This window comes from Aphanomyces invadans (genome assembly GCF_000520115.1).
Source record: "Aphanomyces invadans strain NJM9701 unplaced genomic scaffold supercont1.20, whole genome shotgun sequence".
NCBI classification, from domain to species: Eukaryota; Oomycota; class Saprolegniomycetes; order Saprolegniales; family Verrucalvaceae; genus Aphanomyces; species Aphanomyces invadans.
In genome coordinates this window covers 63,791-89,626 of record NW_008580165.1, presented here as the reverse complement: position 1 = coordinate 89,626, position 25,836 = coordinate 63,791, and the positions used below count along the sequence as shown (strand labels likewise).

The 25,836-nt window shown below is 55.4% G+C and overlaps 10 protein-coding genes across 12 annotated transcripts; 3 read left to right on the top strand and 7 right to left on the bottom strand.

Annotated features, from left to right (window-relative positions):
• Positions 1 to 283: 283 nt before the first annotated feature.
• On the top strand, positions 284 to 1,662 carry H310_09112 (2-oxoisovalerate dehydrogenase subunit beta, mitochondrial). Its single transcript, XM_008875086.1, has 5 exons — positions 284 to 865; positions 917 to 1,072; positions 1,127 to 1,261; positions 1,324 to 1,446; positions 1,496 to 1,662. Exons 1-5 carry the CDS (start codon positions 308 to 310, stop codon positions 1,553 to 1,555), a joined length of 1,032 nt encoding a protein of 343 aa, XP_008873308.1. The 5' UTR covers positions 284 to 307; the 3' UTR covers positions 1,556 to 1,662.
• On the bottom strand, positions 1,529 to 5,076 carry H310_09111 (hypothetical protein). The gene is made up of 13 exons (XM_008875085.1): positions 4,961 to 5,076; positions 4,747 to 4,910; positions 4,151 to 4,697; positions 3,945 to 4,103; positions 3,499 to 3,894; positions 3,361 to 3,447; positions 2,915 to 3,311; positions 2,685 to 2,860; positions 2,551 to 2,637; positions 2,301 to 2,495; positions 1,977 to 2,250; positions 1,822 to 1,923; positions 1,529 to 1,775 (listed from the first exon to the last, which is right to left on the bottom strand). Exons 1-13 carry the CDS (start codon positions 5,021 to 5,023, stop codon positions 1,630 to 1,632), a joined length of 2,793 nt encoding a protein of 930 aa, XP_008873307.1. The 5' UTR covers positions 5,024 to 5,076; the 3' UTR covers positions 1,529 to 1,629.
• Positions 5,077 to 5,974: 898 nt separating this feature from the next.
• Positions 5,975 to 9,743, top strand: H310_09109. 2 transcript variants are annotated; one of them, XM_008875082.1, is made up of 5 exons: positions 5,975 to 6,183; positions 6,376 to 7,163; positions 7,218 to 7,607; positions 7,659 to 7,826; positions 7,874 to 9,743. In XM_008875082.1, exons 1-5 carry the CDS (start codon positions 6,089 to 6,091, stop codon positions 8,182 to 8,184), a joined length of 1,752 nt encoding a protein of 583 aa, XP_008873304.1. In that variant the 5' UTR covers positions 5,975 to 6,088; the 3' UTR covers positions 8,185 to 9,743. The 2 variants fall into 2 exon arrangements, with proteins under 2 accessions (XP_008873304.1, XP_008873305.1); XM_008875083.1 differs by lacking the exon at positions 5,975 to 6,183 and having other exon boundaries at positions 6,313 to 7,163.
• H310_09110 (hypothetical protein) lies at positions 7,941 to 9,741 on the bottom strand. Its single transcript, XM_008875084.1, has 2 exons — positions 8,685 to 9,741; positions 7,941 to 8,638 (listed from the first exon to the last, which is right to left on the bottom strand). The coding sequence occupies exons 1-2, from the start codon at positions 9,703 to 9,705 to the stop codon at positions 8,241 to 8,243; spliced, it is 1,419 nt and encodes a 472-aa protein (XP_008873306.1). The 5' UTR covers positions 9,706 to 9,741; the 3' UTR covers positions 7,941 to 8,240.
• A 761-nt stretch (positions 9,744 to 10,504) lies between the features above and the next one.
• H310_09108 (hypothetical protein) lies at positions 10,505 to 14,290 on the top strand (the record flags this gene model as incomplete). Its single annotated transcript, XM_008875081.1, has 14 exons — positions 10,505 to 10,579; positions 10,628 to 10,646; positions 10,696 to 10,885; positions 10,945 to 11,017; positions 11,067 to 11,147; positions 11,198 to 11,290; positions 11,357 to 11,627; positions 11,683 to 12,030; positions 12,092 to 12,242; positions 12,289 to 12,370; positions 12,417 to 12,566; positions 12,617 to 12,714; positions 12,760 to 12,855; positions 12,910 to 14,290. 14 exons carry the CDS (start codon positions 10,505 to 10,507, stop codon positions 14,288 to 14,290), a joined length of 3,108 nt encoding a protein of 1,035 aa, XP_008873303.1.
• On the bottom strand, positions 14,196 to 16,360 carry H310_09107 (hypothetical protein). Its single transcript, XM_008875080.1, has 9 exons — positions 16,186 to 16,360; positions 15,761 to 16,113; positions 15,495 to 15,721; positions 15,208 to 15,450; positions 15,069 to 15,155; positions 14,970 to 15,020; positions 14,699 to 14,904; positions 14,514 to 14,637; positions 14,196 to 14,466 (listed from the first exon to the last, which is right to left on the bottom strand). Exons 1-9 carry the CDS (start codon positions 16,320 to 16,322, stop codon positions 14,356 to 14,358), a joined length of 1,539 nt encoding a protein of 512 aa, XP_008873302.1. The 5' UTR covers positions 16,323 to 16,360; the 3' UTR covers positions 14,196 to 14,355.
• Positions 16,361 to 16,624: 264 nt separating this feature from the next.
• H310_09106 (hypothetical protein) lies at positions 16,625 to 20,264 on the bottom strand (the record flags this gene model as incomplete). The annotated part of the gene is made up of 13 exons (XM_008875079.1): positions 16,625 to 16,917; positions 16,968 to 17,210; positions 17,269 to 17,381; positions 17,434 to 17,696; positions 17,747 to 17,873; positions 17,929 to 18,086; positions 18,142 to 18,322; positions 18,364 to 18,413; positions 18,467 to 18,653; positions 18,705 to 18,942; positions 19,315 to 19,881; positions 19,942 to 20,082; positions 20,141 to 20,264. 13 exons carry the CDS (start codon positions 20,262 to 20,264, stop codon positions 16,625 to 16,627), a joined length of 2,685 nt encoding a protein of 894 aa, XP_008873301.1.
• A 351-nt stretch (positions 20,265 to 20,615) lies between these two features.
• On the bottom strand, positions 20,616 to 21,526 carry H310_09105 (hypothetical protein; the record flags this gene model as incomplete). The annotated part of the gene is made up of 4 exons (XM_008875078.1): positions 20,616 to 20,694; positions 20,755 to 20,862; positions 20,913 to 21,061; positions 21,113 to 21,526. The coding sequence occupies 4 exons, from the start codon at positions 21,524 to 21,526 to the stop codon at positions 20,616 to 20,618; spliced, it is 750 nt and encodes a 249-aa protein (XP_008873300.1).
• A 383-nt stretch (positions 21,527 to 21,909) lies between these two features.
• H310_09104 (hypothetical protein) lies at positions 21,910 to 23,716 on the bottom strand. The gene has a single exon (XM_008875077.1). It carries the CDS (start codon positions 23,627 to 23,629, stop codon positions 22,094 to 22,096), a length of 1,536 nt encoding a protein of 511 aa, XP_008873299.1. The 5' UTR covers positions 23,630 to 23,716; the 3' UTR covers positions 21,910 to 22,093.
• A 154-nt stretch (positions 23,717 to 23,870) lies between these two features.
• H310_09103 lies at positions 23,871 to 25,825 on the bottom strand. 2 transcript variants are annotated; one of them, XM_008875075.1, is made up of 9 exons: positions 25,515 to 25,825; positions 25,201 to 25,471; positions 24,936 to 25,151; positions 24,799 to 24,889; positions 24,671 to 24,746; positions 24,525 to 24,610; positions 24,380 to 24,477; positions 24,174 to 24,331; positions 23,871 to 24,123 (listed from the first exon to the last, which is right to left on the bottom strand). In XM_008875075.1, exons 1-9 carry the CDS (start codon positions 25,807 to 25,809, stop codon positions 23,951 to 23,953), a joined length of 1,464 nt encoding a protein of 487 aa, XP_008873297.1. In that variant the 5' UTR covers positions 25,810 to 25,825; the 3' UTR covers positions 23,871 to 23,950. The 2 variants fall into 2 exon arrangements, with proteins under 2 accessions (XP_008873297.1, XP_008873298.1); XM_008875076.1 differs by having other exon boundaries at positions 23,871 to 24,331.
• Between the last annotated feature and the right edge of the window lie 11 nt (positions 25,826 to 25,836).

Below are 25,836 nucleotides of genomic sequence, written 5' to 3'. Positions count from 1 at the left end.
GGAACGTTTTTGAAACAGGCTCGAAATAAAGTTGGTCATGTTATTTGACAGACACCTAACGTTTGAAACGTGTACAGGACACCTATGTCCAGCATACCACCAAATGGACGAATCGAATAGCAAGGATTTGTGGTTTTGGTTCCTTTTCTACCAATCCGATTTAGCGCTGAATTGTGATGAAGGTGTTGCCGTTGAACCTTCAACTTGCGTCTTATTTTATCCTAATCTTGTCGATCAACTTCGAAGTACGATTTTTGCCCCACTGCCACATGCCATTTTGGAATTTGCTGTATCGTCCGTCGATCGAATGCTCGGTAGATCGATTGCCGGCATGCGCCGCTTCGCGTCCACGGCGGCGCCTGCAACAGAGCGCATGAACATGTTCACAGCCTTGAACGATGCCATGCGCGTTGCCATGGAAACAGACCCGACGGCTGCCGTCTTTGGCGAAGATGTCGCTTTCGGAGGAGTGTTTCGTTGCACCGTGGATCTTCGCGAACAGTTTGGGGAAGACCGCGTGTTCAACTCTCCTTTGTGCGAGCAAGGGATTGCTGGATTTGCCATCGGGTACGCCTCGGTCGGACGCACCGCGATCGCGGAAATCCAGTTCGCCGACTACATTTTCCCCGCATTTGATCAAATTGTGAATGAAGCCGCCAAGTTCCGCTACCGATCGGGTAACCAGTGGGACTGCGGCAAGCTCACGTTCCGAGCGCCATATGGAGCTGTCGGCCACGGCGCGCATTACCACTCACAGTCGCCCGAAGCGTACTTTGCCCACACCCCCGGACTCAAAGTCGTCATTCCTCGCAACCCTGTGCAAGCCAAGGGCCTTCTCCTCGCGTCGATTCGGGACCCCAATCCGGTACGCTTTTGTTGTGCGACGCTCCACATCATCGACTACTGTGGGTATTAGGTGGTGTTCTTTGAACCAAAGGCATTGTACCGTGCGTCTGTGGCCGAAGTGCCCGTGGGTGATTTCACCATTCCCCTTGGCCAAGCCGATATAGTTCGCTCGGGCACGGACGTCACGCTTGTTGGCTGGGGGGCGCAAATGCGTGTTTTGGAAGAGGTATTGCATTGCTGTCTCGATGGATGCAACTCGGTCACTCGTATCCCGCCGTAGACGTGTGACATGGCGGAAGAAGCAGGCGTGAGTTGCGAACTCATCGACTTGCAGACGATTCTGCCTTGGGATGTCGACACCATTGAACAGTCTGTGCGCAAGACCGGTCGACTAATTGTGTCCCACGAAGCTCCCGTACGTCTTTCGTCCACTTGGCCATGGTCTTGAGCCCATGATTGATTGCCTTGGTCGTGCAGCGCACAGGTGGGTTCGCTGGGGAAATTGCGTCGACGATTCAAGAACGATGTTTTTTGAGCTTGGAAGCACCGATCATGCGAGTAACGGGGTACGATACTCCGTTTCCGCTGGCCCACGAAAAGGTGCGTTGGCCTGGAGTTGCTCGTCTCGTTGCTCACGTTGCTCGTGCAGTTTTACCTTCCGGACGCCCTCAAGAACTTTGAAGCGATCAAGAAGATCGTGAATTATTAAACCGTTTTTCAGATCAAACTACAATCGTTTGTCCGAGGGAAGTTTCCATGGACGACGACTGCATGTCGATGAAATTACATGGCCAAGTTCATGGTGACCTCGCAATACTGGCAGAAGAGCTGCGTCTGCGCAAACTCGGCGAGGAACTGGGGATGCAAACTCCCGCGGACGACTGTGGCATGGAACTGGTCTTGCAGGACGTCGTAGGTCGATTGGTCGCCTACAGCACGTCATCCGCTTGTGTGAATATGATCCGTCGATGGGACCTGTGGGTGGCGGCAACTGTATGGAGGCAATGTTGCCGCAAATGTTGGCGAGGACGGCGCTGGCCTTGGGCAGCAGCGGTGCAAGCACGCCATGCTCGGCGTCTACGCAACATCCCGCGCCTCAATGTGTCGTTTGGAGGGACGTCTGCTCTCACCGGACACTTCGTGCCACGGCTGCCCAGGCCGCGGCGGCAACGACCGCAGGTTGGCACTGGCGTCGTGGAGAAGCTTGGTGAGGTCGTTCGCACGGGGAAACGAGAGCAGGAGCGACGAGTATGGGCACTGCATCGAGTCCGACTCGACATGGACAAAGCACACATCGGGCCATTCTTCCATCGACACCACGGCGCTGTGGACACCGACCAAATACGGCACTGGCGAGTGCAAAAAGTCGAGTAGGTTCGACGGCAGGATCGGGATGAACGTCGACTAAATCGGCAATTCCTGTCGCATCCCATGGCAATTTGATCGAGCAGTACCTGCCACTGGAACGGTCGGAGGAGGACAACAAGTGCTGTGTTGACCACCGACAGTTTAGCGGTGCTGTCGCTGACGACTGCGACCTGCTTCTCCAAGAGCAGACAGCTCACGACCTTGACTACAGTGGGGGCGCTGAGCAATCGAAGCAGCACCACGACCGCCCAATTGTCCGTCGCAGCTGGATCGACTGGAAACTGCCCACCGACTCGGTCAGGTTCATCGCGACGGTCCAGACAAGGCGGAGTGTACCTGGTATTTGAGCTCGGAGTGCGGCAGTCGAGCGGATGACCATGCTCCAGGGGCCACCACTGGCATGCCGCGAAACCTCCGCAGCAACTGCTCTCGCCATCCAGGATCAAAACAGCAGCGTTTGCAAGACTTACTTCCAACACCGCAGATGACGACGTGGCTTGTCGCGTCGGCGATTTCTTGCCTTCGGACGGAGCACGATCGTTGGGGTTGTGTCGGTGGGCCGATGGAAGTTTTCGTCGCAGTCCAAGTTTGAGCGGCCGCTTGGACGATTCGAGCAATTGCAAGACATCCCCGAACGCCATGTGATCTACTCACGTCGATAGCATGAGCGCAAGCACAGCCGGCGGCGGACGTGTCGTACTCAGCGGAAACCCATTCACAGCGTGGAGTGCATCGCCTGGGGTCACCCCTGCTGCTGACGCGGCGGCAGTGCACGCGTGCACGACGATAGACGTCGTGCGACCGCATGGCGTGCCAAGCGGACGCGTCTGCTTTGACCCGGCACACATCTCTGTCCAGCTATGACTTCGTACAAAGTGGCGTGTGCGGGGTGGTTTGGGATTTGGTAGCGATCCCATCGGTCTGTCGTCCGTCATCTCCGTGATGGCAATCGTGTTTTTCTCGGCATCGTTTCCACCTTGCTTTGTCGCAATCGAGTTCAGAACGTGGGCGGCTCGAGCGTGGGGGTCGCGAGTGCAATGCACCGAGCCGTTGCGCTCGCAAAGCGTTATCCCGAGGTCCTTGCCAGTCAAAACAACCTACGCCACACGAAACAGCCCAGTTTACAAAGCATCCCGACAATCTCACGTCGATGTCGTGGGTGTGTTGATCGGCCAGAGCTGCGCGCGCCTCGCGTCGGGTCTCCATGTCGGCTTCGATGACAAGGCGAAGCACCTACAACAAACGCACGCCGATGGGTCGAAAGAGGCGCACCACGGGTTACACCTGAAAGTGGAGCTTGTACAGCGGGTACTTGCTCGTGATGCAATAACATCGCGGACTGATCAGCACTTCTGCAGCCGCCCCACGTGCCTGAAACACGTCCTCGTTCTTCCCGCCCGTCAATGGCGACGCCAGAATTCCTGCTTGTGAGTGGAACTTGATGGCACGATCTGTGGCGCCAGCCGCTCTCGACGTTGCGGGCATGGGTGTTGTGGCGACGGTTGGCGACCCGGGTGGCGTCGCTGGCTGATGCGCGTCAACATCCACATTGTCACGAGCTGTGTTGTCAAGCAAAATGGGTGGTTCGGACGCGTCCATGAGGATCGCTGCGCAAAAGCCATACAGTGCTTCGCCTTTGCACCCTGTCAGGCGGAACGTATAGCACTGAGCATTGTGTGGCTAGGCAGGCATGACGTGAGAAATCTCCGACGTCCGATCGAAACACATACATCAAGAAGCTGGCGAAGAGTGCTGGGGACATCCACAGTCCACTGCGATACGAGGTGATCTTGAAGGTGCACGGCGTCGGTTGCGGTGCACGAAAACGCCGGCACGCCAACTGGAAAGCAGAAGCTGCTCACAGCTTGATCGTTGATCGGATGGATCGACTACAACGCTTGTCTTCATGCCACATCGCTTGCAAAGGGGCATGTACCGAAGGAGGGTACTGGAATAGCACCCTGGGTTTCCACCCGCACAACTTGTCGCTTTGGCCGTCCCCAGGCGGCGCGATGCCAGGCGCCGCCAAGAGGCCCGACACGAGAAAGTGTTCGAAGACGCGGTCTTTCTTTGTCTGGAAGCAAGTCATACTGCGCACCAAGTCGTGGAGGCGCCGCGAGTGCGCGTCTATGTGGCGCGGACTGCCGTCGATGCCACCAACGAACGACCGCGAGTACAACATGCGAATCATTTGGTTGTGGTCCTTGTCGCCACCGGGAAAACGATGGCGAGGGGAAAACATGTTTGGTCGGCTTGCAGAATCAATGGTGCTGGAACGCGTCGGACGACCTTCCTGCGGGGCGGCGCCGCCCATGCTCAACATCACGGGATGGTACAGCTGCCGACTGGTCGAGATCGACGTTGATGGCAATGATTTTGACGCTGCCGCGACGTCCTCGTCGGTGGATTCATCGTCGTCATCGTAGTCGATGTCGAAGGAAGGAAGGGTGGGGGTGAGCAATGCTGCGGTGTCGGGGGAGTCGCTTCGCATTCAAGGTGAGCAGCGGCGCGTTTGAGTATGCGTCCACGAACCTGAGCATCGTCGACACCTTGTGTATCATGGGACTGCAAGCGCTTGTGTGGTCTTGCTCGAGAAAGTAGATGAGCGCTCTGGAGAGCTCTCGTCGACGGTCGCGCTCGGCCAAGAACTTTCGCTTCCACTCAGACGCTTCCATCGACGCAGCTTCACATGCGCGCTATCCACTGGCGTTAGAGAGCAAAGTAATCGAACAAATACGACGCTCACCACTGCTTCTTCCCACTGTGCTTGCCACGTGCTCGCGCAGTTGCATGGCGAGGATGCGATCATCACAGGTCGAGAGCTGCCACTACAACCCCACTCAAGATCCGCGACAATGTCGTGGAAGCCGTAAAAAAAAGAGGCATTTCCTTGTCGCACACTTGAAGTTCGTATACGTGCCGAGTATTTTGCTCCAACCGGAAAAATATTGTGTTGCTCAGCGTCGATCGAATCGTTGCAACGCCGCGGCGATCCCGACGGCCGCCGTAACGGCACGGGCGGATGGCACCCAAGTCTGCAGGACTGAGCTACACTGGTGTGTGAAAGCCGCTCTGGGCACAGCTGCTTGCCGATTCGAACGGCTAACAAGCCATGGTAAGCCTAGCTAAAGAGGGCCGCGGCTGGCGACTACTTTACGATATAAGACGAGTCTCGCTCGGCGCGGTGGGCTCGACTGGCTCGAATACTTGGTGGTGGCCTGCATAATCCATTGACTAGCATAGCTATGGTGCAGCAGTGTACCTCGGATCTATTTTTTCGTCGGTTTGGAGCTGGCGCTGCCAACATTTCAAGGGCAATACGAACCTGAGCTGGAAGAACAATGGGGCAAAGTGGGCTTTGGATATGAAGCGTACTGGCGAACTGGTAGGCGTAGGCAGGAAAGAACCTGACGGAATGGCGGAGCCGTCGCAGCTGCAACTGCGTTGAAAGTCCCCCGATGATAATTAGATATAAAAGAGAGCCCTTGTGTGCGAGAGATTGGTGGTCCGATGGAGCCTTTCAGAGTGGCTAAATGCCATGAGCGTTGATGGCGCATCCCAGCCAGAGAGCTCGGCCGCGCAGGCGTCGGACCAGTGTAGCCGGCAGGCCAGCAACCACCACAACATGCAGTTGGTGTAGCAGGTTTCGAATACAACTACAGCCAGATATTAATTTGCAACTGTAAATTAAAAGTACGAGGCAATCAATCGAAATGTATTGGAATTCGGCGACATTTTTGTACTCGATATTTTAATTACAGCTCAAGCTAGAAACCTCGATTTTCTCGCGCTCCACCCGAGCGAGAGCGAACTCGCACCGAGCTAGCATCCACCAAACGAACGCGAACGCCTCCTAGCCATCCCCACCACGCACATGCCAGTGAAGGACTGCACCACCGACAACACCGGGGAGACAAGGGAGTACCCCTCAGACCTCGGTCGACTCGCAGACATCTCGGTGGACATGAGGTATTTGCACTCCACATTCAACTGATCGTTCGCTGTGTGCTTGTGAGCCTTGCTTTGACAATGCGAACGAAGCATGTGCTCAACGCAGAATTTCATCACCACGTTGGCCAGTTCAGAGAACGCTTCTGTCGGCAATACGCATCGACCAGTGCAGCATCCCATGCAGTTTGTCCTTCACGAGTCCTTTTGTAGACCATATGCGAGTGAAAGCAGCGATTCCGAAGCGGACGTGTTTGCCGCCACAGATGCCCGCAAACTCCGCATGTTGGCCGCCGTCGACAAAACGGAGGAACTCAAAGACTACGTACTGACGGCGATGCGGCAATTGTCGCGGATGAGTTCTGGACTTGCGATGCTTCTCCCCACGTCGTCGCTGCACCAAGCCAGCCATTCGACCATGGACGACACAAATCCTCGCGGGGCTGACCTCATGGGACGGGTATGGCACAGCCTCCACAAAGTTAGTGCAGCTGTGAACTCACTTGCGCGGCACTCGACGACCGGTCGCGACCCTTACTTTGAAGCGTTGGATCTAACCCTCCTACCCCCCGACCCGACGATGGCGCTCGAAGCAATTCATGCAAAGCTTTACGCTCTCAGACATAAACTCGTCGCGCCTCTCCAAAAAGTCGATGCCGCCGCGCGACCGCTTCTCATGTCTGCGTGGGAGCAAGGCCACGCAGCGTCCCACGAACATGCTGCGACTGCCGTGACATGCTGGACTACCAAAGCCGCCGAATTGCATGTGCGAGTCCAAGCCGCCATCGCGGAAACCCCTCGCTCGGATGACAACGGCACAGCGCTCCTTCTGCGAGACGTCAAGGACTTCCTTGGAACAATGCGCCTCATTCATGCCCCAGCCTTGACAGCGGCGTCGGTGCGACAGGCACAAGCTGTGAATGAGCTCGTGGCGGCGTTGCAATCGTCTCTGCCAAGCTCCATCGCCGCCGACGTCCCCCATCGCCATACACCGGCAACATGTACAACGCGATGCGTTCGAAGGCGACGGTGATTCTCACGGGAGCTGTCTCTAGGGGAGATGGCCAAGGTACCTCAAGCTTCATCCAATCCATCTCGCCGGCCGTCAGGATCGCAGAACCAGTCACACGGGAAGGACCGACTACATACGAAGGACCCCACAGGAAGCCCTCGGCATTATGCCGACATGAAGAAGCGGAAGGAAGCGCCGTCGACCGACCTGTTTGAACACCAACAGCAGACCTCCCACGAGAAGAAGGCGCGACGGCCAAGTACGTCGCCATATGCGGCGTGGAGCCTTGGCCACAAGGAACGAGACGTCAAAAAACACGATGCCACGTCCCTTCCCATGGCGCCGACGATTTCGTCCACTGCACAGCAACTTGCCGCGTCGGCGCTGCAAGCATCGCCGTCGTCATCCCGTCGAGGTCGCCCGGCCTTCCACGGTGCGTCGTCTTGAACACACAAACGTCGGGCATAACGTTCATCTCTCGCAGATGCATCGGCAGCGCTTCCTGGAACGCCGCCGACGGCGGCATCCGATGACAATGTAGCATCGATCCCATCGCCAACAGTGTCACCGTCCCGCGTTGTCGGGTGTGAAAAGTGCCGCATGAACAACAACCACGACAAGATGCTGCTGTGTGACAACCACTGCGGCCGAGGTGCGTCGATCGCGCGCGTCGACTGTTCTCATGCTGTCGAGGGCTAGAGTACCACATGTACTGCCTCGAGCCGCGGCTAGACGTTGTTCCTGAAGACGACTGGTTCTGTCCAGAGTGCGTCAAGGTCGCATGCTTGGCCGTCAAATGCAATCGCTTTTGTGTGTTCAACCAACGCTACTGCCCGCGCCACCTGTGCAAGGAGAAAGGATGTTCGTACCGATGCAAGAAGCAAGGGTACTGTGGCAAGCACTCGAAGCTACACGTGTACGAGCCGACCCACCGCGGCGGCCACGTCGGGGGCCCCACCGACGCGTTCGACGAAGACGACGACGAGTACATGGCGTCGTCCAAGCAGTAGCGAGCTCCCGTTGACGACGATAAAATAAATTACGGTTCCACACACCACTTTGTCGATCACGCTGCCATGCTCCGCTTCTGGTGCGTGTCGTGGCGGCGACAATACCCGCGGCCGCGCAGGCGAAAATTGCACCCTTTGAAGCGACAACTGTGGACGGCACAGTACCTTGTGACACTGATGCGTTTGCAGTGCAATGCGGCGCACAAATACACTTGGCCGTCGCCAGACAACCCCAACGACTCCATGCAGTCCGGACAGAACCACGATCCCTCGTCGGGTGGACCGGACAGTTCGAGACAAGCGGCATGGTATTGCTTGCCGCAGCTATTGTCGCATGACATCAAGGCCTCCGCCGTCTCTTCACCGCAAACGGTGCATCCAGCGAATGTGGCGGCACGTGCGCGCTTCGTAGGGCGGGTCGACACAGGGACAGGAGACGATGGTGGCGATGGACCTTCTAGAAAATGAGATGCTAAGCACGAAGGGATACGATGCGGTACCTTGATCGTGGTCGGCTTCTCGCCGCATCGCATTGGCGAGATCACGTGCTTCCGTCGCCAAAAACTCGAACCTTTGAACGTTGTGTTGGTGAATCCCTCGGCACAACTGATCAGAAGACTCTTGGATGGCCAATTTGCGAATGTCAGTGGATTCATCGCGCACGAGGTTGCACAGTGATACGGACGACACAAAGTCGAGGCACTGCTCAATCAAGGCGTGGTGGCTACCATCACAGCTGCTTGTCGGGTTGGGGGTAGCCAGAGCATCTTGCAATTTGACGCGCAATTCCGCGGCGGCATTTCGCCAACACGCCAGGTTCATACGGGCTTCGTGTCGACTCAACTTTTGTGCGGTTTCCCACAACTGTTCCATGCTTGGCCGGACGATGGGCATCAGCTCGTTGGACGCAGTCGACCGAATCGAGTCCACAATATGGCGAAATGCAGTCAAAGACACACTCATGTTGTCGACAGCATCGCTGGGGTCGCTTTGTATGCTATTGAGAGTCGGGCCGGCGTAGTCTCCGTTCGCTCCGTTGTCCCGCAGGAGTGCAGTCACGCATTGGCTCAAGTCATGCAGCCCCTGCGCCAGGCGCTTGCTCGGAGCACCATGAAGGCTATTGAGTTGTACGGAAACCTTGCGCTTCGATGGTTTTCCATTTCGTCGAGCCCCGCGTCCTGTTCCAGCTGAAGAACCTCCTGGTGTAACTCGGATATCTTGTATCTCGATCTCAATTGGAGGAGATTCTTCCGAATCGACATCCTTGCCAGTGCTGTAGTCAGACACAACGGGTTGATTGCCATGATCGTCGTCGCTACCACCGTCGCTCTCGCTCTCGGAGTGGAAGTCGTCGTCGTAATACTGGGAGAAGGTCACCATATTGTGGTGCGCGTCCACACTCGCAATGGGGGACTGTTTGAATCGCTTCATGCGGTCCGACATTTCCGCAAGCCTGTCCAATGCAGACGCGGCCATGGCATCTTCGTCGGCGTGCCGTTTCTCGCAGGACATGACGCGCATGCTCCGGCCCTTGTGCCCACTCGCAAAATGACTGCGTTGTTCACTGAGCGAAAAGATATGGCATCTCGTGGTTGCACTTTTGACTTGAACTTTGTATGCCATGAGCACGCAATTTTAGAAAGCTTCACCTTTCCGGATATTTTCGGATACCACCTTTCGAAAAATGGCCACGTCATGCAGCGCGCAATGGTGGCGCGATGGACCTCGCGCTCACGACGCCCGCGCTACAGCAATTCTCACAGACCTCATGCAAAGAATATAGCGTTCAGATACCCGCCGCGGCATGCTTGTGGATCTCAACGACCCTGCTTGCTGGGGCGCATGAACGTGTGTTTGTTCGTGACGGTTAGCACGACCAACGTCGTTGTGGACGGCATGCAATCGTCATCATACATGCACTGCTCGTATTCACGGCGCAAGCTCCAAGCCTGACAATTATAGCGCCGCGATTGACGCACATGCTACTTCACCTGTAACACCACACGACGCTTGCTTGCCGCGGAAGAGTTCTCGGGAGCACTTCCCCGCCGCGATCTGTGTTCTCGCCGTTGACACGGCCGTTTCAGATACGGGATCGTTTGAGTCTCGCAACTATACGATATTCCTGTGAAGAAACTCAATTCAGTTCGATTGAGTTTCGGTTGATCGCGCTCGAGACATCAGTCGTGGCATCACCGCAGGATCAGCGCAAGATCCTGACCACAACCAGCGCGCAGTCAATCTGAAATCCCCGGCAAGTGTGTTCGAAGCGGCAGCCACGCCGTCTGTGGCGAACAAGTCGACGAAAGGACGCATCTTTATGCCTGCGGTAGCACCAAAGACTACGTATACCGAGTTATCGTCGTCGGACGGCTCGCTGCGTTCGCGCGAAGAGGTAAATCGCCTTCGCATTGTACATCCAGCTAGCTCAACGGCGTGGTAGGTGTCACCGAATGCGTCGGGTAACGGATGCACTTGACCTTGGTATCATTCCATTGACTCTGGTGCTAGGCCTACGTCCGCCATATTTGTCATCGGCGAGTGGAGGCCCGTCAGCGGGTGAACTCAACATCTCCTCTCCAGACGTTGTCGTTTCTGCCGGTCACAGCAAGCGAACGTCCAAGCACCAACGGTCCACAGGAGATCGAGACATGCTCTACGTCCCTACATGCCGCGACACGCTCCGAAAACACGTCAACAGGTGCGTCGACGGCACCCTCGATTCGTTCCTCAGCTTACCGAGCTTCGACACGATCTCAGTTGGATTGGCGTGTACCTGGAAGTTCTCAACACGGCGTTAAGTGTCGTGTGCTGCGCATTCTACCTCATCGAGGTGGCGTCGACTGTCTCATCGTGTGCAGCTGACCGACGACATCACGTAGTTGTACTGCCCGACCCTGTACGCGGACTTGCATTTTCGGCTCATTGAAGTCGGCGCGACAGTCTTTTTCGCTCTACATTACGTACGTCTCTCTCCATCCTCACGGCGATGCCGCTCCTGACGTCGTGGCAGGTGCTTCATCTCTTCTCCGAGGATGACGTGGGTGCGTTTGTCCTGTCATTCAACGGGATCATTGACTTGACGATTGCACCGTCGCTCATCATGGTACGAGTCCTCCGCGACGTCGACGTCTCCGTAATCGTTGGCATGCATCCCGACATGCGCGTCCAGTACTTTATCGACGACCCGTCGTCGCGAGCGCTCACGTTGTTCCGCGTCTTTCGCGTCTTTCGAGCACTTCGCGTGCTCCGCCTGCACAACCTCATTCGAAGTCGCAAGCACGGGTACAACTACGAGTGGGGCGTGTTTGTCTTTTCGCTGTCGGCCATTATCTTTGTCGCGGCGGGAATTTTCCATGCGTTGGAGGACTACCCAGAACGCGACCGCCAGCTGCAGTTTCACAACTCGCTCTACTACATTCTCGTGACACTGTCGACAATTGGTACGGGGAAGCGACTTGTACAGGGTGATAGCTGCATCCCACACGCGCTGCGTAGGCTACGGGGACATAGTGCCGACTCGAACACTGACTGAATTCTTCGTGATGGGGCTCATCATTGTCGTCGTCACGACTGTGCCAGCGCAGATCTCACGGCTCCATGACTTGCACGTGTCCATGAAGGCTTACGATGGTGCGTATACAAGCCGTCCAGGTCGCGGCCACGTGATTGTGTGCGGCCACGTCGTTCACGACAGCTTTGCCGACTTTTTGGCCGAGTTTTACCATCCATCGCGCGGCGTGATCAACTTTGATGTGGTCGTGTTGTCGCCGGACCCGCCGTCGTCAGCCATGACCCGCATGCTGTCAAACGTAGTTTATGCCAACAAGACGACGTTTCTCAAAGGTGTCATGTGTTTGGGCGAGAAAGGTCCATGGTACTTGCATTGAGCTCGTTGCTGTTCTAGGGTCCCTCGTCCATGATGTCGACCGCAAGCGCACCATGCTCGAGTGTGCCGAAGCCGTGTTTGTGCTCGCTGACAAGGATGCCCGTGCGACGGAAGCCCAGGACGCCTCGACGCTTTTGCAGGCCCTAAGCATCCGAAATTATGCCGACAGGTGCGACGAAATATGCTGCAAAACCCCATGTCGTTGGTCGACGTAGCACCGGGTGCAACATTCGCATGTACTTGCAAATGCTGTCGGATGTCCACCACGAGCTATCCCACATCATAGGAGCCAACCAGGTACTTGAACGATGTATTGCGTCGAGAGGCTCGGATGTCGATGCAGATAATCCACGCAAATCAAGTCAAGGCTGACTTGGTCTGCCGCGGCGTCGTCTGCCCTGGCAGCTGCACGCTCATTCTGAACCTCATGCAGTCGGTGGACCAAGTCAAGATGAAAAAACACGTTGCGCACCCCACGCCATGGATGCACGAGGTAATAATCGTGGGAGTCGGAATGAACCGGGGGACATGCTTTAATTGTAGTATATTGGTGGAATGAGCCAGCAAGTGTTTGCGGTGCTCTTTTCGGCCGGGTTTGACGGTCATCTGTATGACGACGTGGCGCGGCGATTCTTTACTGGGTACGTCATATCGAGTGCGAAGGAAGTGGCGATCGGTGACGGTAGATTTGACGTGGTGCTGTTTGCTGTCTACCGCCGTGAAAAGGACGAAGACACTCCACGCGTCACGCTGAGTCCGTTCGGAAAGACCATGCGCCCTGGGTATGTGTCTCCAAAGTTGCATATCCCATCGCCGCGACTTGATGTTGGACGAAGGGACATTGGGTTCATCTTGTCCACGTCAGCCTCCGTCGTGCACGCAATCCAGTCGGAGTATTCCGCAGTCGTCGAGGGAGAAATGTCAGCACCCAGTCCGCGCCATTCGTCGCAACGATCGATTCCAGTCGTATCCAAATCCAACCTCCTCCAACGCAAATTCGTTCGCAAGGTTACATTGGCCCCAACGATCCATCCATCCTCCACGCCACCGGCTACGGGCACGATGGACTCGGATCCGAAAACAGTCCTGGAAGCTCAACTCTCCGACGCCACAAGGAAGGACATGATGGACATGCAAGACCACGTTGTCGTGTGCGGTGCCACAAGACACATCCTACCGCTCGTTGACGTCCTTCGCGCCATGTACGCGTCGACGACGCATCTCGCTGAGCCTGCGTCGCCGCCGCCGCTCGTCCTGCTCGTGAATCACATCCCAACAGCCAACGACTTTGGCCATGACTATGTGCTACCGCCAGATGTGTACTTTGTCCGCGGCGTGTCGACGCAATGCCCGGACCTCTCACGTGTGTCCATCCAACGCGCGAAGGCCGTGCTCTTGTTTCCACTTGAACGGTCCCATCAACCCGCGACCATCGACGACGCGTACCTACTCGATTACGGCGTTGTTACGTCGCTCTTGTGTTTGGAAACAACGTGTGATAACGCCAAGGCCCAACAAACCTCGAATGGTCGAAGCGCGGCGACGGTCGCACGGGACGAAGTCGCGTTCTATGCCAACAGGAACGTGCCGTTGCAGGACGTTCAGAACCGCATGCTCGAGCACTTTCCGACACTCAACCCCGACGTGTTTCGTGCACCATCCATCGAAAACATGAGCCGACGGCTCTCGGCATGCCCTGGCGAAGCATCGACGTCGTCGTCGGTGGCCGTCGCGTCGACGTTTTTCAGCGATCTAAAGTCCATGGCGGTGCTCCAGCGCGGGTCCAATATCAAATTCTGTCGCCCGCGCGACGTCCTCTTCAGCTGCGATTCGCTCCCGTATTTGTCTCCAGCGTTTGCCGCCGGCCGGGTCTTTGTCGATAGCCGACTCGACCTTGTCCTGTGCCAGGCCTTCTACAACCCTTACATCACAGAGCTTCTACATCTACTCACGGGCAACCCATTGAATCCGGATGCCCTTGCACATGGCCCGATTCTGACCCAAATCGACATCCCGGTCGAGTTTGTCAGCGGTCGGTACGGTGACCTCGTCCTGGCAATGATGCGACTGGGCAAAATCGCGCTCGGGCTGTATCGATACCCGAACATTCGGTTGGGAAATACTGTGCCGTACGTGTTGACGGCGCCCCCAAGCGACACGGTTGTGTTTCACCATGACAGGTTGTTCGTCATCGAAAATCATCATCACTCGGGGTAGAGACGAATAGTCGTGTGAAGGGGTAATACAGCGCCGGCGTGAGCGTTCGTGATATTGGGAAACCACTATTTCTTCTTGGCAGGAGCTTTTGCCACTGGCTTAGGTGGGGCCAACTTGGCTGGAGGGGCCGAAGCTTTTCCAGCAGCTTTTTTCGGTCCTCCCGCCATCGCCGATCGCTGAAATCGTGTCGTGAGATCACAACATTAACGGAGAAATGACGCACTTCTGCTTTTTCTTTGCAATGGGGAATATGGCGCTCAGCTGCTTTCTCATTGAACCGTCGTAAGCAATATGCACATTGCACGAGACTTGGGTCAATTTCGGCTGGCTTGGGCGGTGGCAGCTCCCTTATGTACATTCTCTCAGCCATATTGATGAGAATCGCGTAAGCCAAACATGAAACCGTACCGGCCTTCTTTCTTGGCTTGCTCGTAGTCACGGCTGCCTTTAATAGCATCCCGGAATGCACTACTCTTTTTCTTCCAGTCAGCTTTCTTGGCAGCAGCTTCATCGTTCTTGGTCTTTGTTTGTGCCGCTGCGGACGTTGCTGCTTTGATCGAAATGCCCTTTTCTTGAAGCATCTTTTCAACATCTGTGCCTTTGAGACGTGCCGCCTGTTGATCATGACATCAGTGGTCAGCAATACGCGAAGGAAAGCCAAGTTGAGCAATTGTCGTACAGCCATGTTGAAGACTTTCTTTGGCCCTTGAAATACTTTCTTGCAGATTTTCTTCCGCATAGCTGTGTTAGAGTTTGAAGCCGACGAAGATATATCTACCTGATGCTTGATAATCGCAGTCGCATTAAATTTGCGATGGCAATCTGGGCATTCGTGGTTTGCACCATCATCTTGGACTTCACTATCCTGCACGTAGCTTTGACAAGGTGTTCTACCAACACGTTTGAAAAGTGCGTACCCCATCAGGCACTCCATCGAAGACGCTTGGCGGTGGTTCGAATGCTGCAACGGGGGGTGGTGGGCGGCGCTTCTCCGGCACAGCGAGTGCCTGCGGCATTGCAGGAGGCTCGCGGGCCGAGTGCACAACATGCCGCGGCTTGTCGTCGTCGATGAACATGGACGCCGGTTTCGTTGGCGCACTGCGACTCTTTCGGCGTGACATTTTCGACTTGAGCAGCGACAATGAATTTTGGTCCACGGTCTAAAATAATGAGTTCAATGAAATCGATGTTATTGAGGACGTACGAAGGATGAGTCGGCCACAACTGAAGGATTCTGCTTCATTGTTCGCTGGCGCGCCAAAGGAGCTGGGGCCGTTTCGACGGCACTGGAAGGATCGCATTGTCGGCATCGGCAACTCGAGTTGCGCGTGCACGTGTCACCTCCGCCCCCCTTCGCAAAGTTGGGCTTGGTCTCCCGTGCAATGACTTTACCCGTGCGCGTCTTGAGTTCGTTCGACAGTGTGTCGTGCTCTACAGACATTGAATAGATTGAACAGAAAAAAATCTTACCAGGCTCCTCGGACTCGTAAGGTTGGTACGTTTCCTTCGTCTTGGAGCTGGTTTGCCGCGAGTACGACCCCGACAAGCGGTCCAACGAATCGGAAGAGTCATTCGGCTGCATTTTGGGTGGCTGGTTCGATCGTTTTACATTTGACGCAGCTCGACGCTTTGGGGGGCTTGAAGGAGGTGGAGACTCAGAACGAGGAGAAGTTTGTTCGACTTGTTGGTTGTGGAACTTGGACTTTATCGTTGGCGATGGTGGTTGTTGTGTCGATTGAAACTTGGATCGAATGGGAGGGGATCCAGGGGGGGCGGATTGCTGTGGTTCATTGTTGTCGTCGGTTGTTTTTCTTGGATTTACTCTAGTCGTTGATATCCATGTGCGTGAAATTGTCATGGCCTTCGACTCGAGATGCTATTGTGTATGCACTTACTTCGGAGCAAAGGTGCATGCGTCGCTAACGACACCTCGGGAACGAGCATCGCGCAGCTCTTTTGCTCGCTCCTTAGCAGCCTGTTGCTTCTTGGCGTGCTCGGATGGGTCGTAACGGAGCTTCGATTCCTTCTGCATGAGTCCGTCGTGGGAAAAGGGCGCGCCTTGGAGTTATTCTTCCACTGTCGCCGTTTCGCATGGATTTGAAACCATTCGGATGTGAGCGACAACGTATCCGGATACTGGATACACCATCCTCATCGGCGAGATGCGGTGCGCGGTCGTCTGGTGCGTACTGCGGAAGGAAGAGCTGTGGTGGGCTCTACTTGATCAAGGCTGTCCTTCCTCGTGCAGTGGATCAATGAGACCTTGATGCAACAGCCGACTGCTGCAGGTCGAAACACTCGGGTTTCCCATATTATCAACTTGTACAACGCAGTCTACTCGTCAGCCGGTTGGTACACCGGGTTTTCATCGAAGTTGGCCGGTCGTTGTCCAGGCTGTTGAATGCGATTCCACGGTAGCAACGTTTGCAAAAAGAGCAAGAGCGGGTGAGCGTCAGCGGGCAAGTTGCCGCCATTCCGCGCTTGTTCAGCTTCCAATTGCGCTTGCAACTGCGCGATCATGGCAGGATCCATGTTGTTCACATCCAAGTCCATGCCATCCAATTCCTGTCCTGGTTGCATCATCATCGGATGGTCTGGCGGGAGCGTCGTCACGTCGTCCGAGAAATCTGCCATTCCCAGTCACATCCTCGACTACACCCCGACAAATCCTCCCTACCTGGGCTGATCGCACGCTTGTACTTGTGCACCAAGGGTGGCAACTCGGTCACAAAAGTCGCACGGTTGTACGACGCGCTCGCCTTGGTCGCTGATTGCAGCAAAAACGCCTGGATTTCGTTGACTTTCCACAGGGACGCGTGGCGGGTCACGTAGATGTGCAGCAAGTGGGACACGATCCCGTTGTCGTCCAAGTGGGGGGCATTTGCAAACACGGCCGAGCAAATGACATCTTGCCACGATTCTATGACGAGACAGCCATGAGATACAGAGAATTGTTACGTTCGCGAGTTGGCACGCACTAGAGGTCGTCGTGATCCCGCATTTCTCCGTCAGCGGGACGAGCACTTGTGGAAACTTGGACAATGTCGCGGCCAAGTCGTCAGTGGCACGGACGACATCGCCAAGCAAGTACCTAGCCAACAATAGGTTGTCAGTTCGACAGTATTGGACACACGGACACCGACCGAGCCAAGGCGGCAGACAACTGGAGTCCTGGGAGCTCCGCGACCGTGACGAGCGCCAAACTCGGCACTGCGACCGACTTGTCCGTTCGAAATACCACCTCAGTGTTCGAATTGACCAAATCCACGACAAACTGGCACTGGCGCGCCGACAGCGCGTAATAGTCCAAGCACAACAGCACGTGCATCGGGTCGCCCTTGGGATCCAAGCTCCAGATGAGCTTTGCAATCTCGAACGCACTGCGCACGCATCCCCGACGTCCAACCTAGGTGGTTCCCTGGTTCATGTACGCCCTTAGGTACGACGCGCAGGTACCTGTCGCATGAGGAAGAAGAGTGCGCGGAAGAACGACTTGTTGTCGCCCGCGGCAAAATCCATCCGACAAAGCCCCGAGTTCACGCTGAAGTGCTCGCCCCACGCCAGTTCCATGAAGTAGACGCATCTGCATCGCATTGCAATCATTAGCGACTGCCTCGAGGACACGACTGGCGCAGTACTTTTTGATACACTCGGTCGAGTGGTCCATTTGGCCATGGTGCTGAAACACTTCAGCCATCTGAAGTAGCGCATCAACATGGTACGGATGCTTGTGCAGGAAGTGCACGATGCTTTGGGGATCATGGGTCATTTGGAGCACGCGGAATTGTTCTTGCATCTGCGATGGATATACTTCAGAATAACGACGGACTTGGCCTTCTATGGAGACTGACCTTCTTGTACTCGATGGACCAGTCGATCTGGAAATAGTCGCACCCGTACTCCCATGACGAACACGGCGGCTTGTCCACGCGAGTCCATCGAATGCCTCCACCGACAAAGGTGGGTGGACGAGGCCACGTATCATCCGGAGTGACGAGAGTGACCTTTTTGGTCGTTCTCCTGGCCGTGTTGCTATCCAAAGATCAGAGCATTGTGATGTGGGAGAGACGAACCGAGGCGGGCCTTTTTTCAAGCTCTTAAGGCTTTCCCGAGCGTCCTTCACCTGTACAAGCAATGAACATTTAACAACACAAGCTTCCTGATCCCCGTTCATACCCCAAACAAGCGCTTCATTTCTTTGTCTGCATTCAATGCTCCGACGTTGACGGCAAGGAGAGCATTTCGTTCGGTAGCAGGAGTTGCAAGTAACGCTGGCTTTTCCTCGTCATCCAAGTTGGTTTGGCTCGCCAAAGCGTCAAGCAAATCGTCGTCATCGTTTTCGGCCGTTGCTTGCGCATTGTTCCTGCCCATATCCCCCCCTGAATTCTAATGGATTCATAGGGACAATACCGACTTTTTCTTGGCCTGCTTCTTCTTTGCCTTCTTCGACGGCGCCGGGGGTGGTGTAGTTTTCAAATTGACAATAACAGCGTCGTCGTCAGAATCCTTGTCGTCATTGCTCGACACGTCCGAATCATCTGAATCGTCGAGGAGGAACTGGAAGCCTGCCGAAGAACCCTTCGTCTCGACGACTTCTTCTTCTTCGTCAGATGAGTCTCCCTTGCTTTGGATTACTTGGTTGATGCGTCTTGCTTGTCGTGCAGACCTACACCCCTCGCCGTCAACTCAAGTTCACGGTTCCATCCATCAAGAATTACATGACGACGACGCCAACAATACAGTACAGTAGTCGAATGCGCTGCGATTACCCATCCGGTTATCTGCTCACACGCATCCGGATCATTATCGCTTTATCCGGGCGATATTCATGTTAGTTTGAACATGCATATCCGGATACTGGAATCAACACTCACACAAACAATGTTTTGGACGAAAGGTCACATGGGCGCCCTCTCGGCAACAAAATGGGCAACGAAATGAGAAATTCATGGCAAGTTAGGGGAGGAAGCAGCATGTATAGACGAAGGAAAGAGTGTTCGGCGATGGTTAGGCAGGTTAAATACTAGTCGCGAATTTCATGTCTAAGCGATCGTAGCGAACGCAACCAAGGATGGCTTCGGGCAGCTCGTCTTCCGACTGGCCTTCAACCACGAGTGCCATGTCCACCACCAGCGACGCCACGCACATACGGCACATGGATGTCACCTTCTTCGCGATCGAATCCGAACTGACGTCGACGACCGCCTCCAAGTAATTCTTGCCGCGGAACCATTGCACCTCGAGCGCGTTGGCAAGGATGAATGGTTTTGACCCCACGGCCTTCCGAATCATCCACGGCCCTTCGACGACCCGAGGAATGAGCTTCAACCGCGCATTGCGAAACTCGTCCGTGCCATCCATGAACGCTCGCCACAACTTCGAGAACGCGTCCGTGACGCCGTCCGGTCTTAACGCAAAGTACTGCGCGTACATTACTTCTGGGGTTCCCGGCAGCAAAATGTTGAGCACAAATAGCTCGCGCTGTGGGAACATGTCGGTGAAATGGCGCACAACACTGTCAGGTCGCTGTGAAATGTGAAAAAACGTGGACCGTTCTCCTTGGAGCACGTCGACCCAAATGAGCTCGCACTCTACAATACACGATGGGCTTCCACAGTTGCAGGAGAGTGCGTCGAGGGAGGAGTGCTTACTTGCTTCGTCAACTTGCTCTTTGACGCTGGTGGTCAGGTACCGTTTGCTGCGTACTTTGAAATCGGCGGCCGGCTCACTCCAGTTCGTCGTAATTTGTGGATGCTGCGTCACGAGAGGTGCGAGGGTGGATTTCCACGACCCTAATGTGAACATCGAGAGCGTAAAACAGTGGCGGGCAATCACCGAGTTCGAGCGAACCCGTTTGGGGGAGACCGCTATTGCTGCCACGATCGTTCAAGTCCGCAGTGGATTTCACGGACCGGGAGTCTAGCGTCTCCGAGATGACAGTAGCGTCGGTGGACGGAGTGCGGGCCTGGAGCATCGCGCTGTCGCTTCCAAAACAAGAAGTCTGACACAATACCTGCGATGGATGCGAGGCTATACTTACCCGCCAATCCAAGAAAGGCTGGATGAAAACCGTCCAGAGCCATCATGGGGCAACGAAATTGGAGATCGTGCTCAAGGAGTGAATTCGTTGTTTCATGGAGGCACATCCACCAGAATGAACACTACAAGTGGCAGCGCGGCGACGGGTGTCGCGAACCCCACAATTTTGTGGAGTCTCTGCTCCGTTTTGTGGAGTCGTGGTGCTTGGCGTGAAGAATAAATAGCGATCAGTGTCTTCAACCGAGTCCCTGGAACGACCGCAGGTTCGGCAAACCGGCTGAGACGTTCAGGCCTTGACTAAGTAGAAGGGGTCGTATTCGAGTTGGGATGGTGGGATTGCCGCCGAGTTGCGTGGCCCACGCAACCTGGTCCAAACGATGGATGAGTGAGGCGGTATATTCTAGTGGAAACAGCATGCGGCATACTCGTCGTGGACAGGACGCGTCGTGACATTGTGGAGGACCGACTCGTCGCTGTTGACGACGTCCAGTTCTTTCAAGGGGCGATGGATGCCGTAGCAATGTTTCTTGGAACTATAGCACACCACGTCAGTGCGCGAAAAAAGCAACAAAAGAAAGTGGACCTCCGATACGAATTCTGGTGCTGCACGCCAGCGGACGACGTGCGGCAACGAAACGAACAAAATTCAAACAAGGTCAAGTCGGACGAGGGCTGGCCATACACGGGATGCCTTGGGTCTGCATGGGCCATAAAGGCATGGACCAGTGCGGTCTATGCTCGAGCGCTACGATGAGTTGACGAGCATGACACTGCTCGACGTACGTTGGTAGGGCCCATGCAGCATGACACACATCGTTCGTACGCTGAACAGCAATGTGGTGCTTCCACGTCGCATGTGCTGCAACTAAATCGGCCGCCGTCGCTGCAGCACCCCGTTGGCATGAGATTGCTTCGCTTGCATGTGATGCCGCGGGCGTCCGTTGCGTAGACTAAACCGTGGACAGTGTTTTTGCATTGACCAGTCCATGGCTCAATGTAAAACGTATCACGGCGAAGGTGCGACTTTGTCTTTTGGCTTGGAGGTACATCCACGAGGATGTGCGCATGAATTGTGTCGTCGGTGGGTTGGTGCGGATGCCGGTAGTGTTGATTGTAGTACTGATACGGAATAGACACGGCAAATCGAACTACTGTCGCTGCCACGAGCAAGAGGAGTAGCGTGAGCACGGGCGTCATGCGTCGCCGCTGTTGCCAGGACGGTGATGGGCACCGCGAATTGAAACACCGGATGTAGTGGTAATCCAACGCAACAAAGCACAACGCGATCGATCTTTCGACCCATACAGCGCTTCGTCGACCCATTTCCTTGATGACTTCCCATGTGTACGCTGCAACGGCGAGTTGGCGACTCCATGAGAACGATGATCTCTCTGGCGTCGCAGGCGGCGGGGTTCGAGGAGACGTATCGAAGGCCAAGGCTGCGCGAACGGACTGCGTTCTATCGTATACTCGTTCTTGCCGTTGCATGATTCGGCGACGAATCTGCCACGGCCCACAAGTTGTCGACGGCGCTCGGACTTGGGATGGAGCGACCGGGTCCTGCTCACTCTTGTATGAAGCTGAAGGCGACGTTAAATTACGGTCGTTGGTTTTAAGTCGTTCAACCCAACCTAACTGCCTTGAAGGTGAGATAAAACCTAAGTGCGTTAAACAACGTTATTCTCGATTCGCTGGTACTATGTTGGTTCGGGTTGGTGCATCCAGTACATGGGAAGGGGTCGCAGGTCATGGTGGAGAGGGCGCTCACGGCGAAATGGAGCTCGTTCCGGTGGAGAACTTGGCCTTGCGCGCAGAGACGACGTATCCGACAGTAAGACAGACGAACGCGAACACGGTCCACCACGTCACGATGCGGAACCCCGTTCGGTACGTGCAAGCTTCGTTGCAAGACCAGCCGAGTTCGACGGGGGTGTTGGACAAGATGAAGTCCATGACAAGACCGGGGATGTAGTTGGACGCAGCGTACCCAAGAAAGTTGTAGCTCGTGTTGGCAACCGACGACGCGAGCGGCCGCAGGTGCTTCGGCGCGCAGGAAATGACGATCCCCGAGCAGGACGGGAGGAGCGACGCGCCGCAGAAGAGCATGATCCACAGCAAGATCGCAATCAAGTAAGTGTTGGAGAGAAACGAGATTGGGAGAGACGCCAACACGCCAAGGAACCCCATGATCATGCAGATCTTGAGTGCTTTGGCTTCTTGGCGGGCGCCGGTGTACCCTCCAAAGTAGTCGACGAGCTTGCCGCCGAAAAACACCCCCAAGATCGGCCCAGTGCCGCTCACAATGAGGTAGTTCAAATGGATCGTGTAGGCCGAGTCGGTCGTGTTTGTTGTCAGGAACAGCGTGGTCCAGTATTGCACCCCCGTCACAACGAAGAATAGCGCCGACAACCCAAGCACCACTGACGTGAACACGGGCGTGCGCAACAAAATGCCGACGTTGTGCCAGTTGCTGTTGATATCGACATCATCGTCGCTGTCCTGGTCGATGGCGAGTCCCTTGACATCATCCAACGCTTCGGCCACGAATGGAATAGATCGCTGACGCGGCACACGCATGCGAATGTGAGCCTCCGGGACAAAGAAGACCCCCACCGCCAGCGGCATCACGATGACCACTTGGGCGAGGAACGGCCATCGCCAACAGAACAGATTGAAGCAGCTGGCGTAGCTCTGTCCAACCCAAACAGTCACCGAACCCATGAGGTAGCCCAGCGTGACACCAATGGGAACGGCACCTTGGAGGTAGCTCATCCAGCTGGCCCTCTGGGATTTTGGGGCGTAGTCATGGACCCAGAGCGGGGCATACACACAGAGGCAGGTCTGGGTGAACCCGATCGCGCCCCGCAAGATGATGAGGAGTGGCCGCGAGAACCAACCACCGACGGGCGTAAAGGCAAACGCGAGTACAAAGAGATTGTTCACGACAAGACTGCATCCGAGGACGATGCGTGGTGAGTAGTGGCGAAACAAATACCCGCAGATGGGCGAGCCAAGGGACAACGCAATGTACACAATCGCGCCAAGGAGGCCTTGATCCTGCGGCGTCAACTCGAACGCTTCAGTGAACTCCAAGAGCACGGCGGGCACCACGCCAGCTTCCATGTAGACGAAAATCTGCGCAAAGATGATGTACTTGAACAGGTACGTTGCAGCGTCGGGAGCTTGCCTCGGTTCGGTGCGCTTCCAGGACCCATCGACGACAGGAAGAGTTTGCTTCTGCGTCTGGTACGACGCATTGCCGGTCGCCTGCTTGAGCAGTGCTTCCGACTCCACGACCATGTTGAAAGCAGCACTGCCACCGTCGGCTGGCGTCGTCAACAAGGATGTTCATGCGAGGCACCATGTGTTTTATTTATTGAATTTTCCATTGCGTATACAAATGACTATATTAACCGTTGAGAATTGGTCGTTGCACTGTAATTAAATTTCACTTCGTTGTTTGTGTGAGGTTTTGCCCAAGACACCTTTTGACTTCTCATAGACGATGGAGTGGCCTTGGTGGGAAAAACACATTGTGGACTTGGGAAATACACGTCGATTTTATCAGCATTGCATTGGTGTTCGTGCGATGCACCATGAGCTCCTGTCAGCAACGGCGCTCTAGGACGGCTGATGCCACGACCAGCTTCCAGAGAGGAGGGTGGTGATGGGCACGCGGACCTGCTCCATGCTGTCACGTTCTCTCACGGTGACAGACCCATCCTCGAGCGTCTCAAAGTCCACCGTGACACAATATGGTGTCCCGATCTCGTCTTGGCGACGGTATCGCTTGCCTACAACACCGTTCGATCAACGTCGCAACGGTGTTCGACACAAGTCGCACCGATCGATTGAGTCACGTCAAAGTCGCAACTCGCCAGCTTCACCAACTGGATGTAGATCTCGTTGGCCTTCTCGGCCAATATGCCTTTGCTCTGAAGAGGCAGCACGGCAAACTTGTACGGGGCAATGTCTGGATGCAATCGAAGGACCGTGCGTTGTCTACAAGACTTGTGTCAATGCGGCGATACGAAAGTCATCCAAACACACCGTCCGTTTACTTCTTCTTCGTCGTACGCGTCGAGCAGCATGGCCAACATGACACGACCAGTTCCCAGAGCAGGCTCGATGACATGGGGCAGCAGTGTCTACAACGATACACCTCAGTCATTCGGCTCTTCAACTCGCGATATACCTCTCGCGATGTGGGGTCCACATACTGCAAATCTTCGCCCGAAGCGTCCATGTGCTTTTTCAAATCGTAGTTGGTTCGGTTGGCAACTAGCACCACGCCGCTCAGATCAACGTGTCCGATGGTGCATAGCACACGACCACACGTACTTCCCCACAATTCGCTCCATCCAAACGGGTACAGAAACTCAATGTCCGTCGTCGCTCGGGCATAATGGGCCAGTTCCTACGGGCCGCCATGACGTCGCCAGCTTCCTTTTGTGAATGCACCAATGTACCGCTTGGTCGTGGACCCGCTTCTTCAGGCTCGATGGTTTGATCCCGTGCTGAACCAACCAGTTGAAGCACTCGTCGACCCAATATGCAAACCTACCACGTGCATTGGCATGACCAGGAGGTGATTGATGGGGCGTACCAGTTGTCCGACTCGGTGGGATGACAGAAGTATTGCAGCTCGAGCTGTTCGAACTCGCGAGTGCGAAACAAAAAGTGTCCAGGAGAGATCTCGTTGCGAAACGACTTGCCCATTTGACCGACACCGAACGGCAGGCGCCGGCGCATTGTCGTGACCACGTGCTGAAAGTTGATGTATGCCCCTTGGGCCGTTTCTGGGCGCAGATACACCCACTCGCTGGATGGAGGTAGTCAGAGGAAGATGGCAACAAACTCAACAGACGCACCTCGTTTCGTCGGTCGAGCCCATGTTCGTACGGAAAAGGAGGTTGAATTGGCGCGACTTTTGCAGGTCGGCGCTGCCGCACGTCGGACATGCAATCTTGTGCTTGGTAATGAGATCGTCCAGTTCGTCGCACGTGAGGCCGCCAGCGTCGGGGATCCCCGTCACGTCTGCCTTGTTCTCGACCAATTTGTCGGCACGAGACCGGCTGTTGCAGCTCTTGCATACGGTCATGGGGTCCGTAAAGTTTCCAATGTGACCCGACGCTTCCCACACTGGAGGCACATTATGTGCTGTCACCCAGAAACAGCACCATACCTTTCGAGTTGAGGATCACGGACGAGTCCAAACCAACACAATCGGTACGCGACTGGACAAAGTGCTTCCACCATGCATCTTGAATGTTCTTTTTCATCTGGACCCCAAGCGGGCCATAGTCAAAGCTGTTGGCGAGACCGCCGTAAATGTCGGACCCTGGAAAGACAAACCCGCGGTGCCGGCACAGCGTCACAACTTTCTCTTGCAGGTTCGTCTCGACGGCCGATGTTGTCTTGAGACGATAGAGGAACAGATTCGGATGGGCCGCGGCTGCGGTTAATCGACGCAGCATCATTTCACGGCGTTTTGTTGGTCAAGAAAG

Coding starts and splice junctions, on each gene's coding strand:
- H310_09112 (XM_008875086.1), top strand. CDS start 308: ATGCTCGGTAGATCGATTGCCGGCATGCGCCGCTTCGCGTCCACGGCG. Junction 1,073..1,126: donor AAATGCGTGTTTTGGAAGAG/GTATTGCATTGC, acceptor ATCCCGCCGTAG/ACGTGTGACATGGCGGAAGA. Junction 1,262..1,323: donor TTGTGTCCCACGAAGCTCCC/GTACGTCTTTCG, acceptor TTGGTCGTGCAG/CGCACAGGTGGGTTCGCTGG.
- H310_09111 (XM_008875085.1), bottom strand. CDS start 5,023: ATGATCGCATCCTCGCCATGCAACTGCGCGAGCACGTGGCAAGCACAG. Junction 4,911..4,960: donor CACAGTGGGAAGAAGCAGTG/GTGAGCGTCGTA, acceptor GCCAGTGGATAG/CGCGCATGTGAAGCTGCGTC. Junction 1,924..1,976: donor GCCGTGGCACGAAGTGTCCG/GTGAGAGCAGAC, acceptor GATGTTGCGTAG/ACGCCGAGCATGGCGTGCTT.
- H310_09109 (XM_008875082.1), top strand. CDS start 6,089: ATGCCAGTGAAGGACTGCACCACCGACAACACCGGGGAGACAAGGGAG. Junction 6,184..6,375: donor GACATCTCGGTGGACATGAG/GTATTTGCACTC, acceptor GTCCTTTTGTAG/ACCATATGCGAGTGAAAGCA. Junction 7,608..7,658: donor AGGTCGCCCGGCCTTCCACG/GTGCGTCGTCTT, acceptor CATCTCTCGCAG/ATGCATCGGCAGCGCTTCCT.
- H310_09110 (XM_008875084.1), bottom strand. CDS start 9,705: ATGCGCGTCATGTCCTGCGAGAAACGGCACGCCGACGAAGATGCCATG. Junction 8,639..8,684: donor AGAAGCCGACCACGATCAAG/GTACCGCATCGT, acceptor ATTTTCTAGAAG/GTCCATCGCCACCATCGTCT.
- H310_09107 (XM_008875080.1), bottom strand. CDS start 16,322: ATGCAGAAGGAATCGAAGCTCCGTTACGACCCATCCGAGCACGCCAAG. Junction 15,021..15,068: donor CTGCGATTATCAAGCATCAG/GTAGATATATCT, acceptor GCTATGCGGAAG/AAAATCTGCAAGAAAGTATT. Junction 14,638..14,698: donor CAAGCCAAGAAAGAAGGCCG/GTACGGTTTCAT, acceptor AATGTACATAAG/GGAGCTGCCACCGCCCAAGC.
- H310_09104 (XM_008875077.1), bottom strand. CDS start 23,629: ATGGTCGTGGAGTCGGAAGCACTGCTCAAGCAGGCGACCGGCAATGCG.
- H310_09103 (XM_008875075.1), bottom strand. CDS start 25,809: ATGATGCTGCGTCGATTAACCGCAGCCGCGGCCCATCCGAATCTGTTC. Junction 25,152..25,200: donor GGCTCGACCGACGAAACGAG/GTGCGTCTGTTG, acceptor ACCTCCATCCAG/CGAGTGGGTGTATCTGCGCC. Junction 24,611..24,670: donor ATGGAGCGAATTGTGGGGAA/GTACGTGTGGTC, acceptor GCGTGGTGCTAG/TTGCCAACCGAACCAACTAC.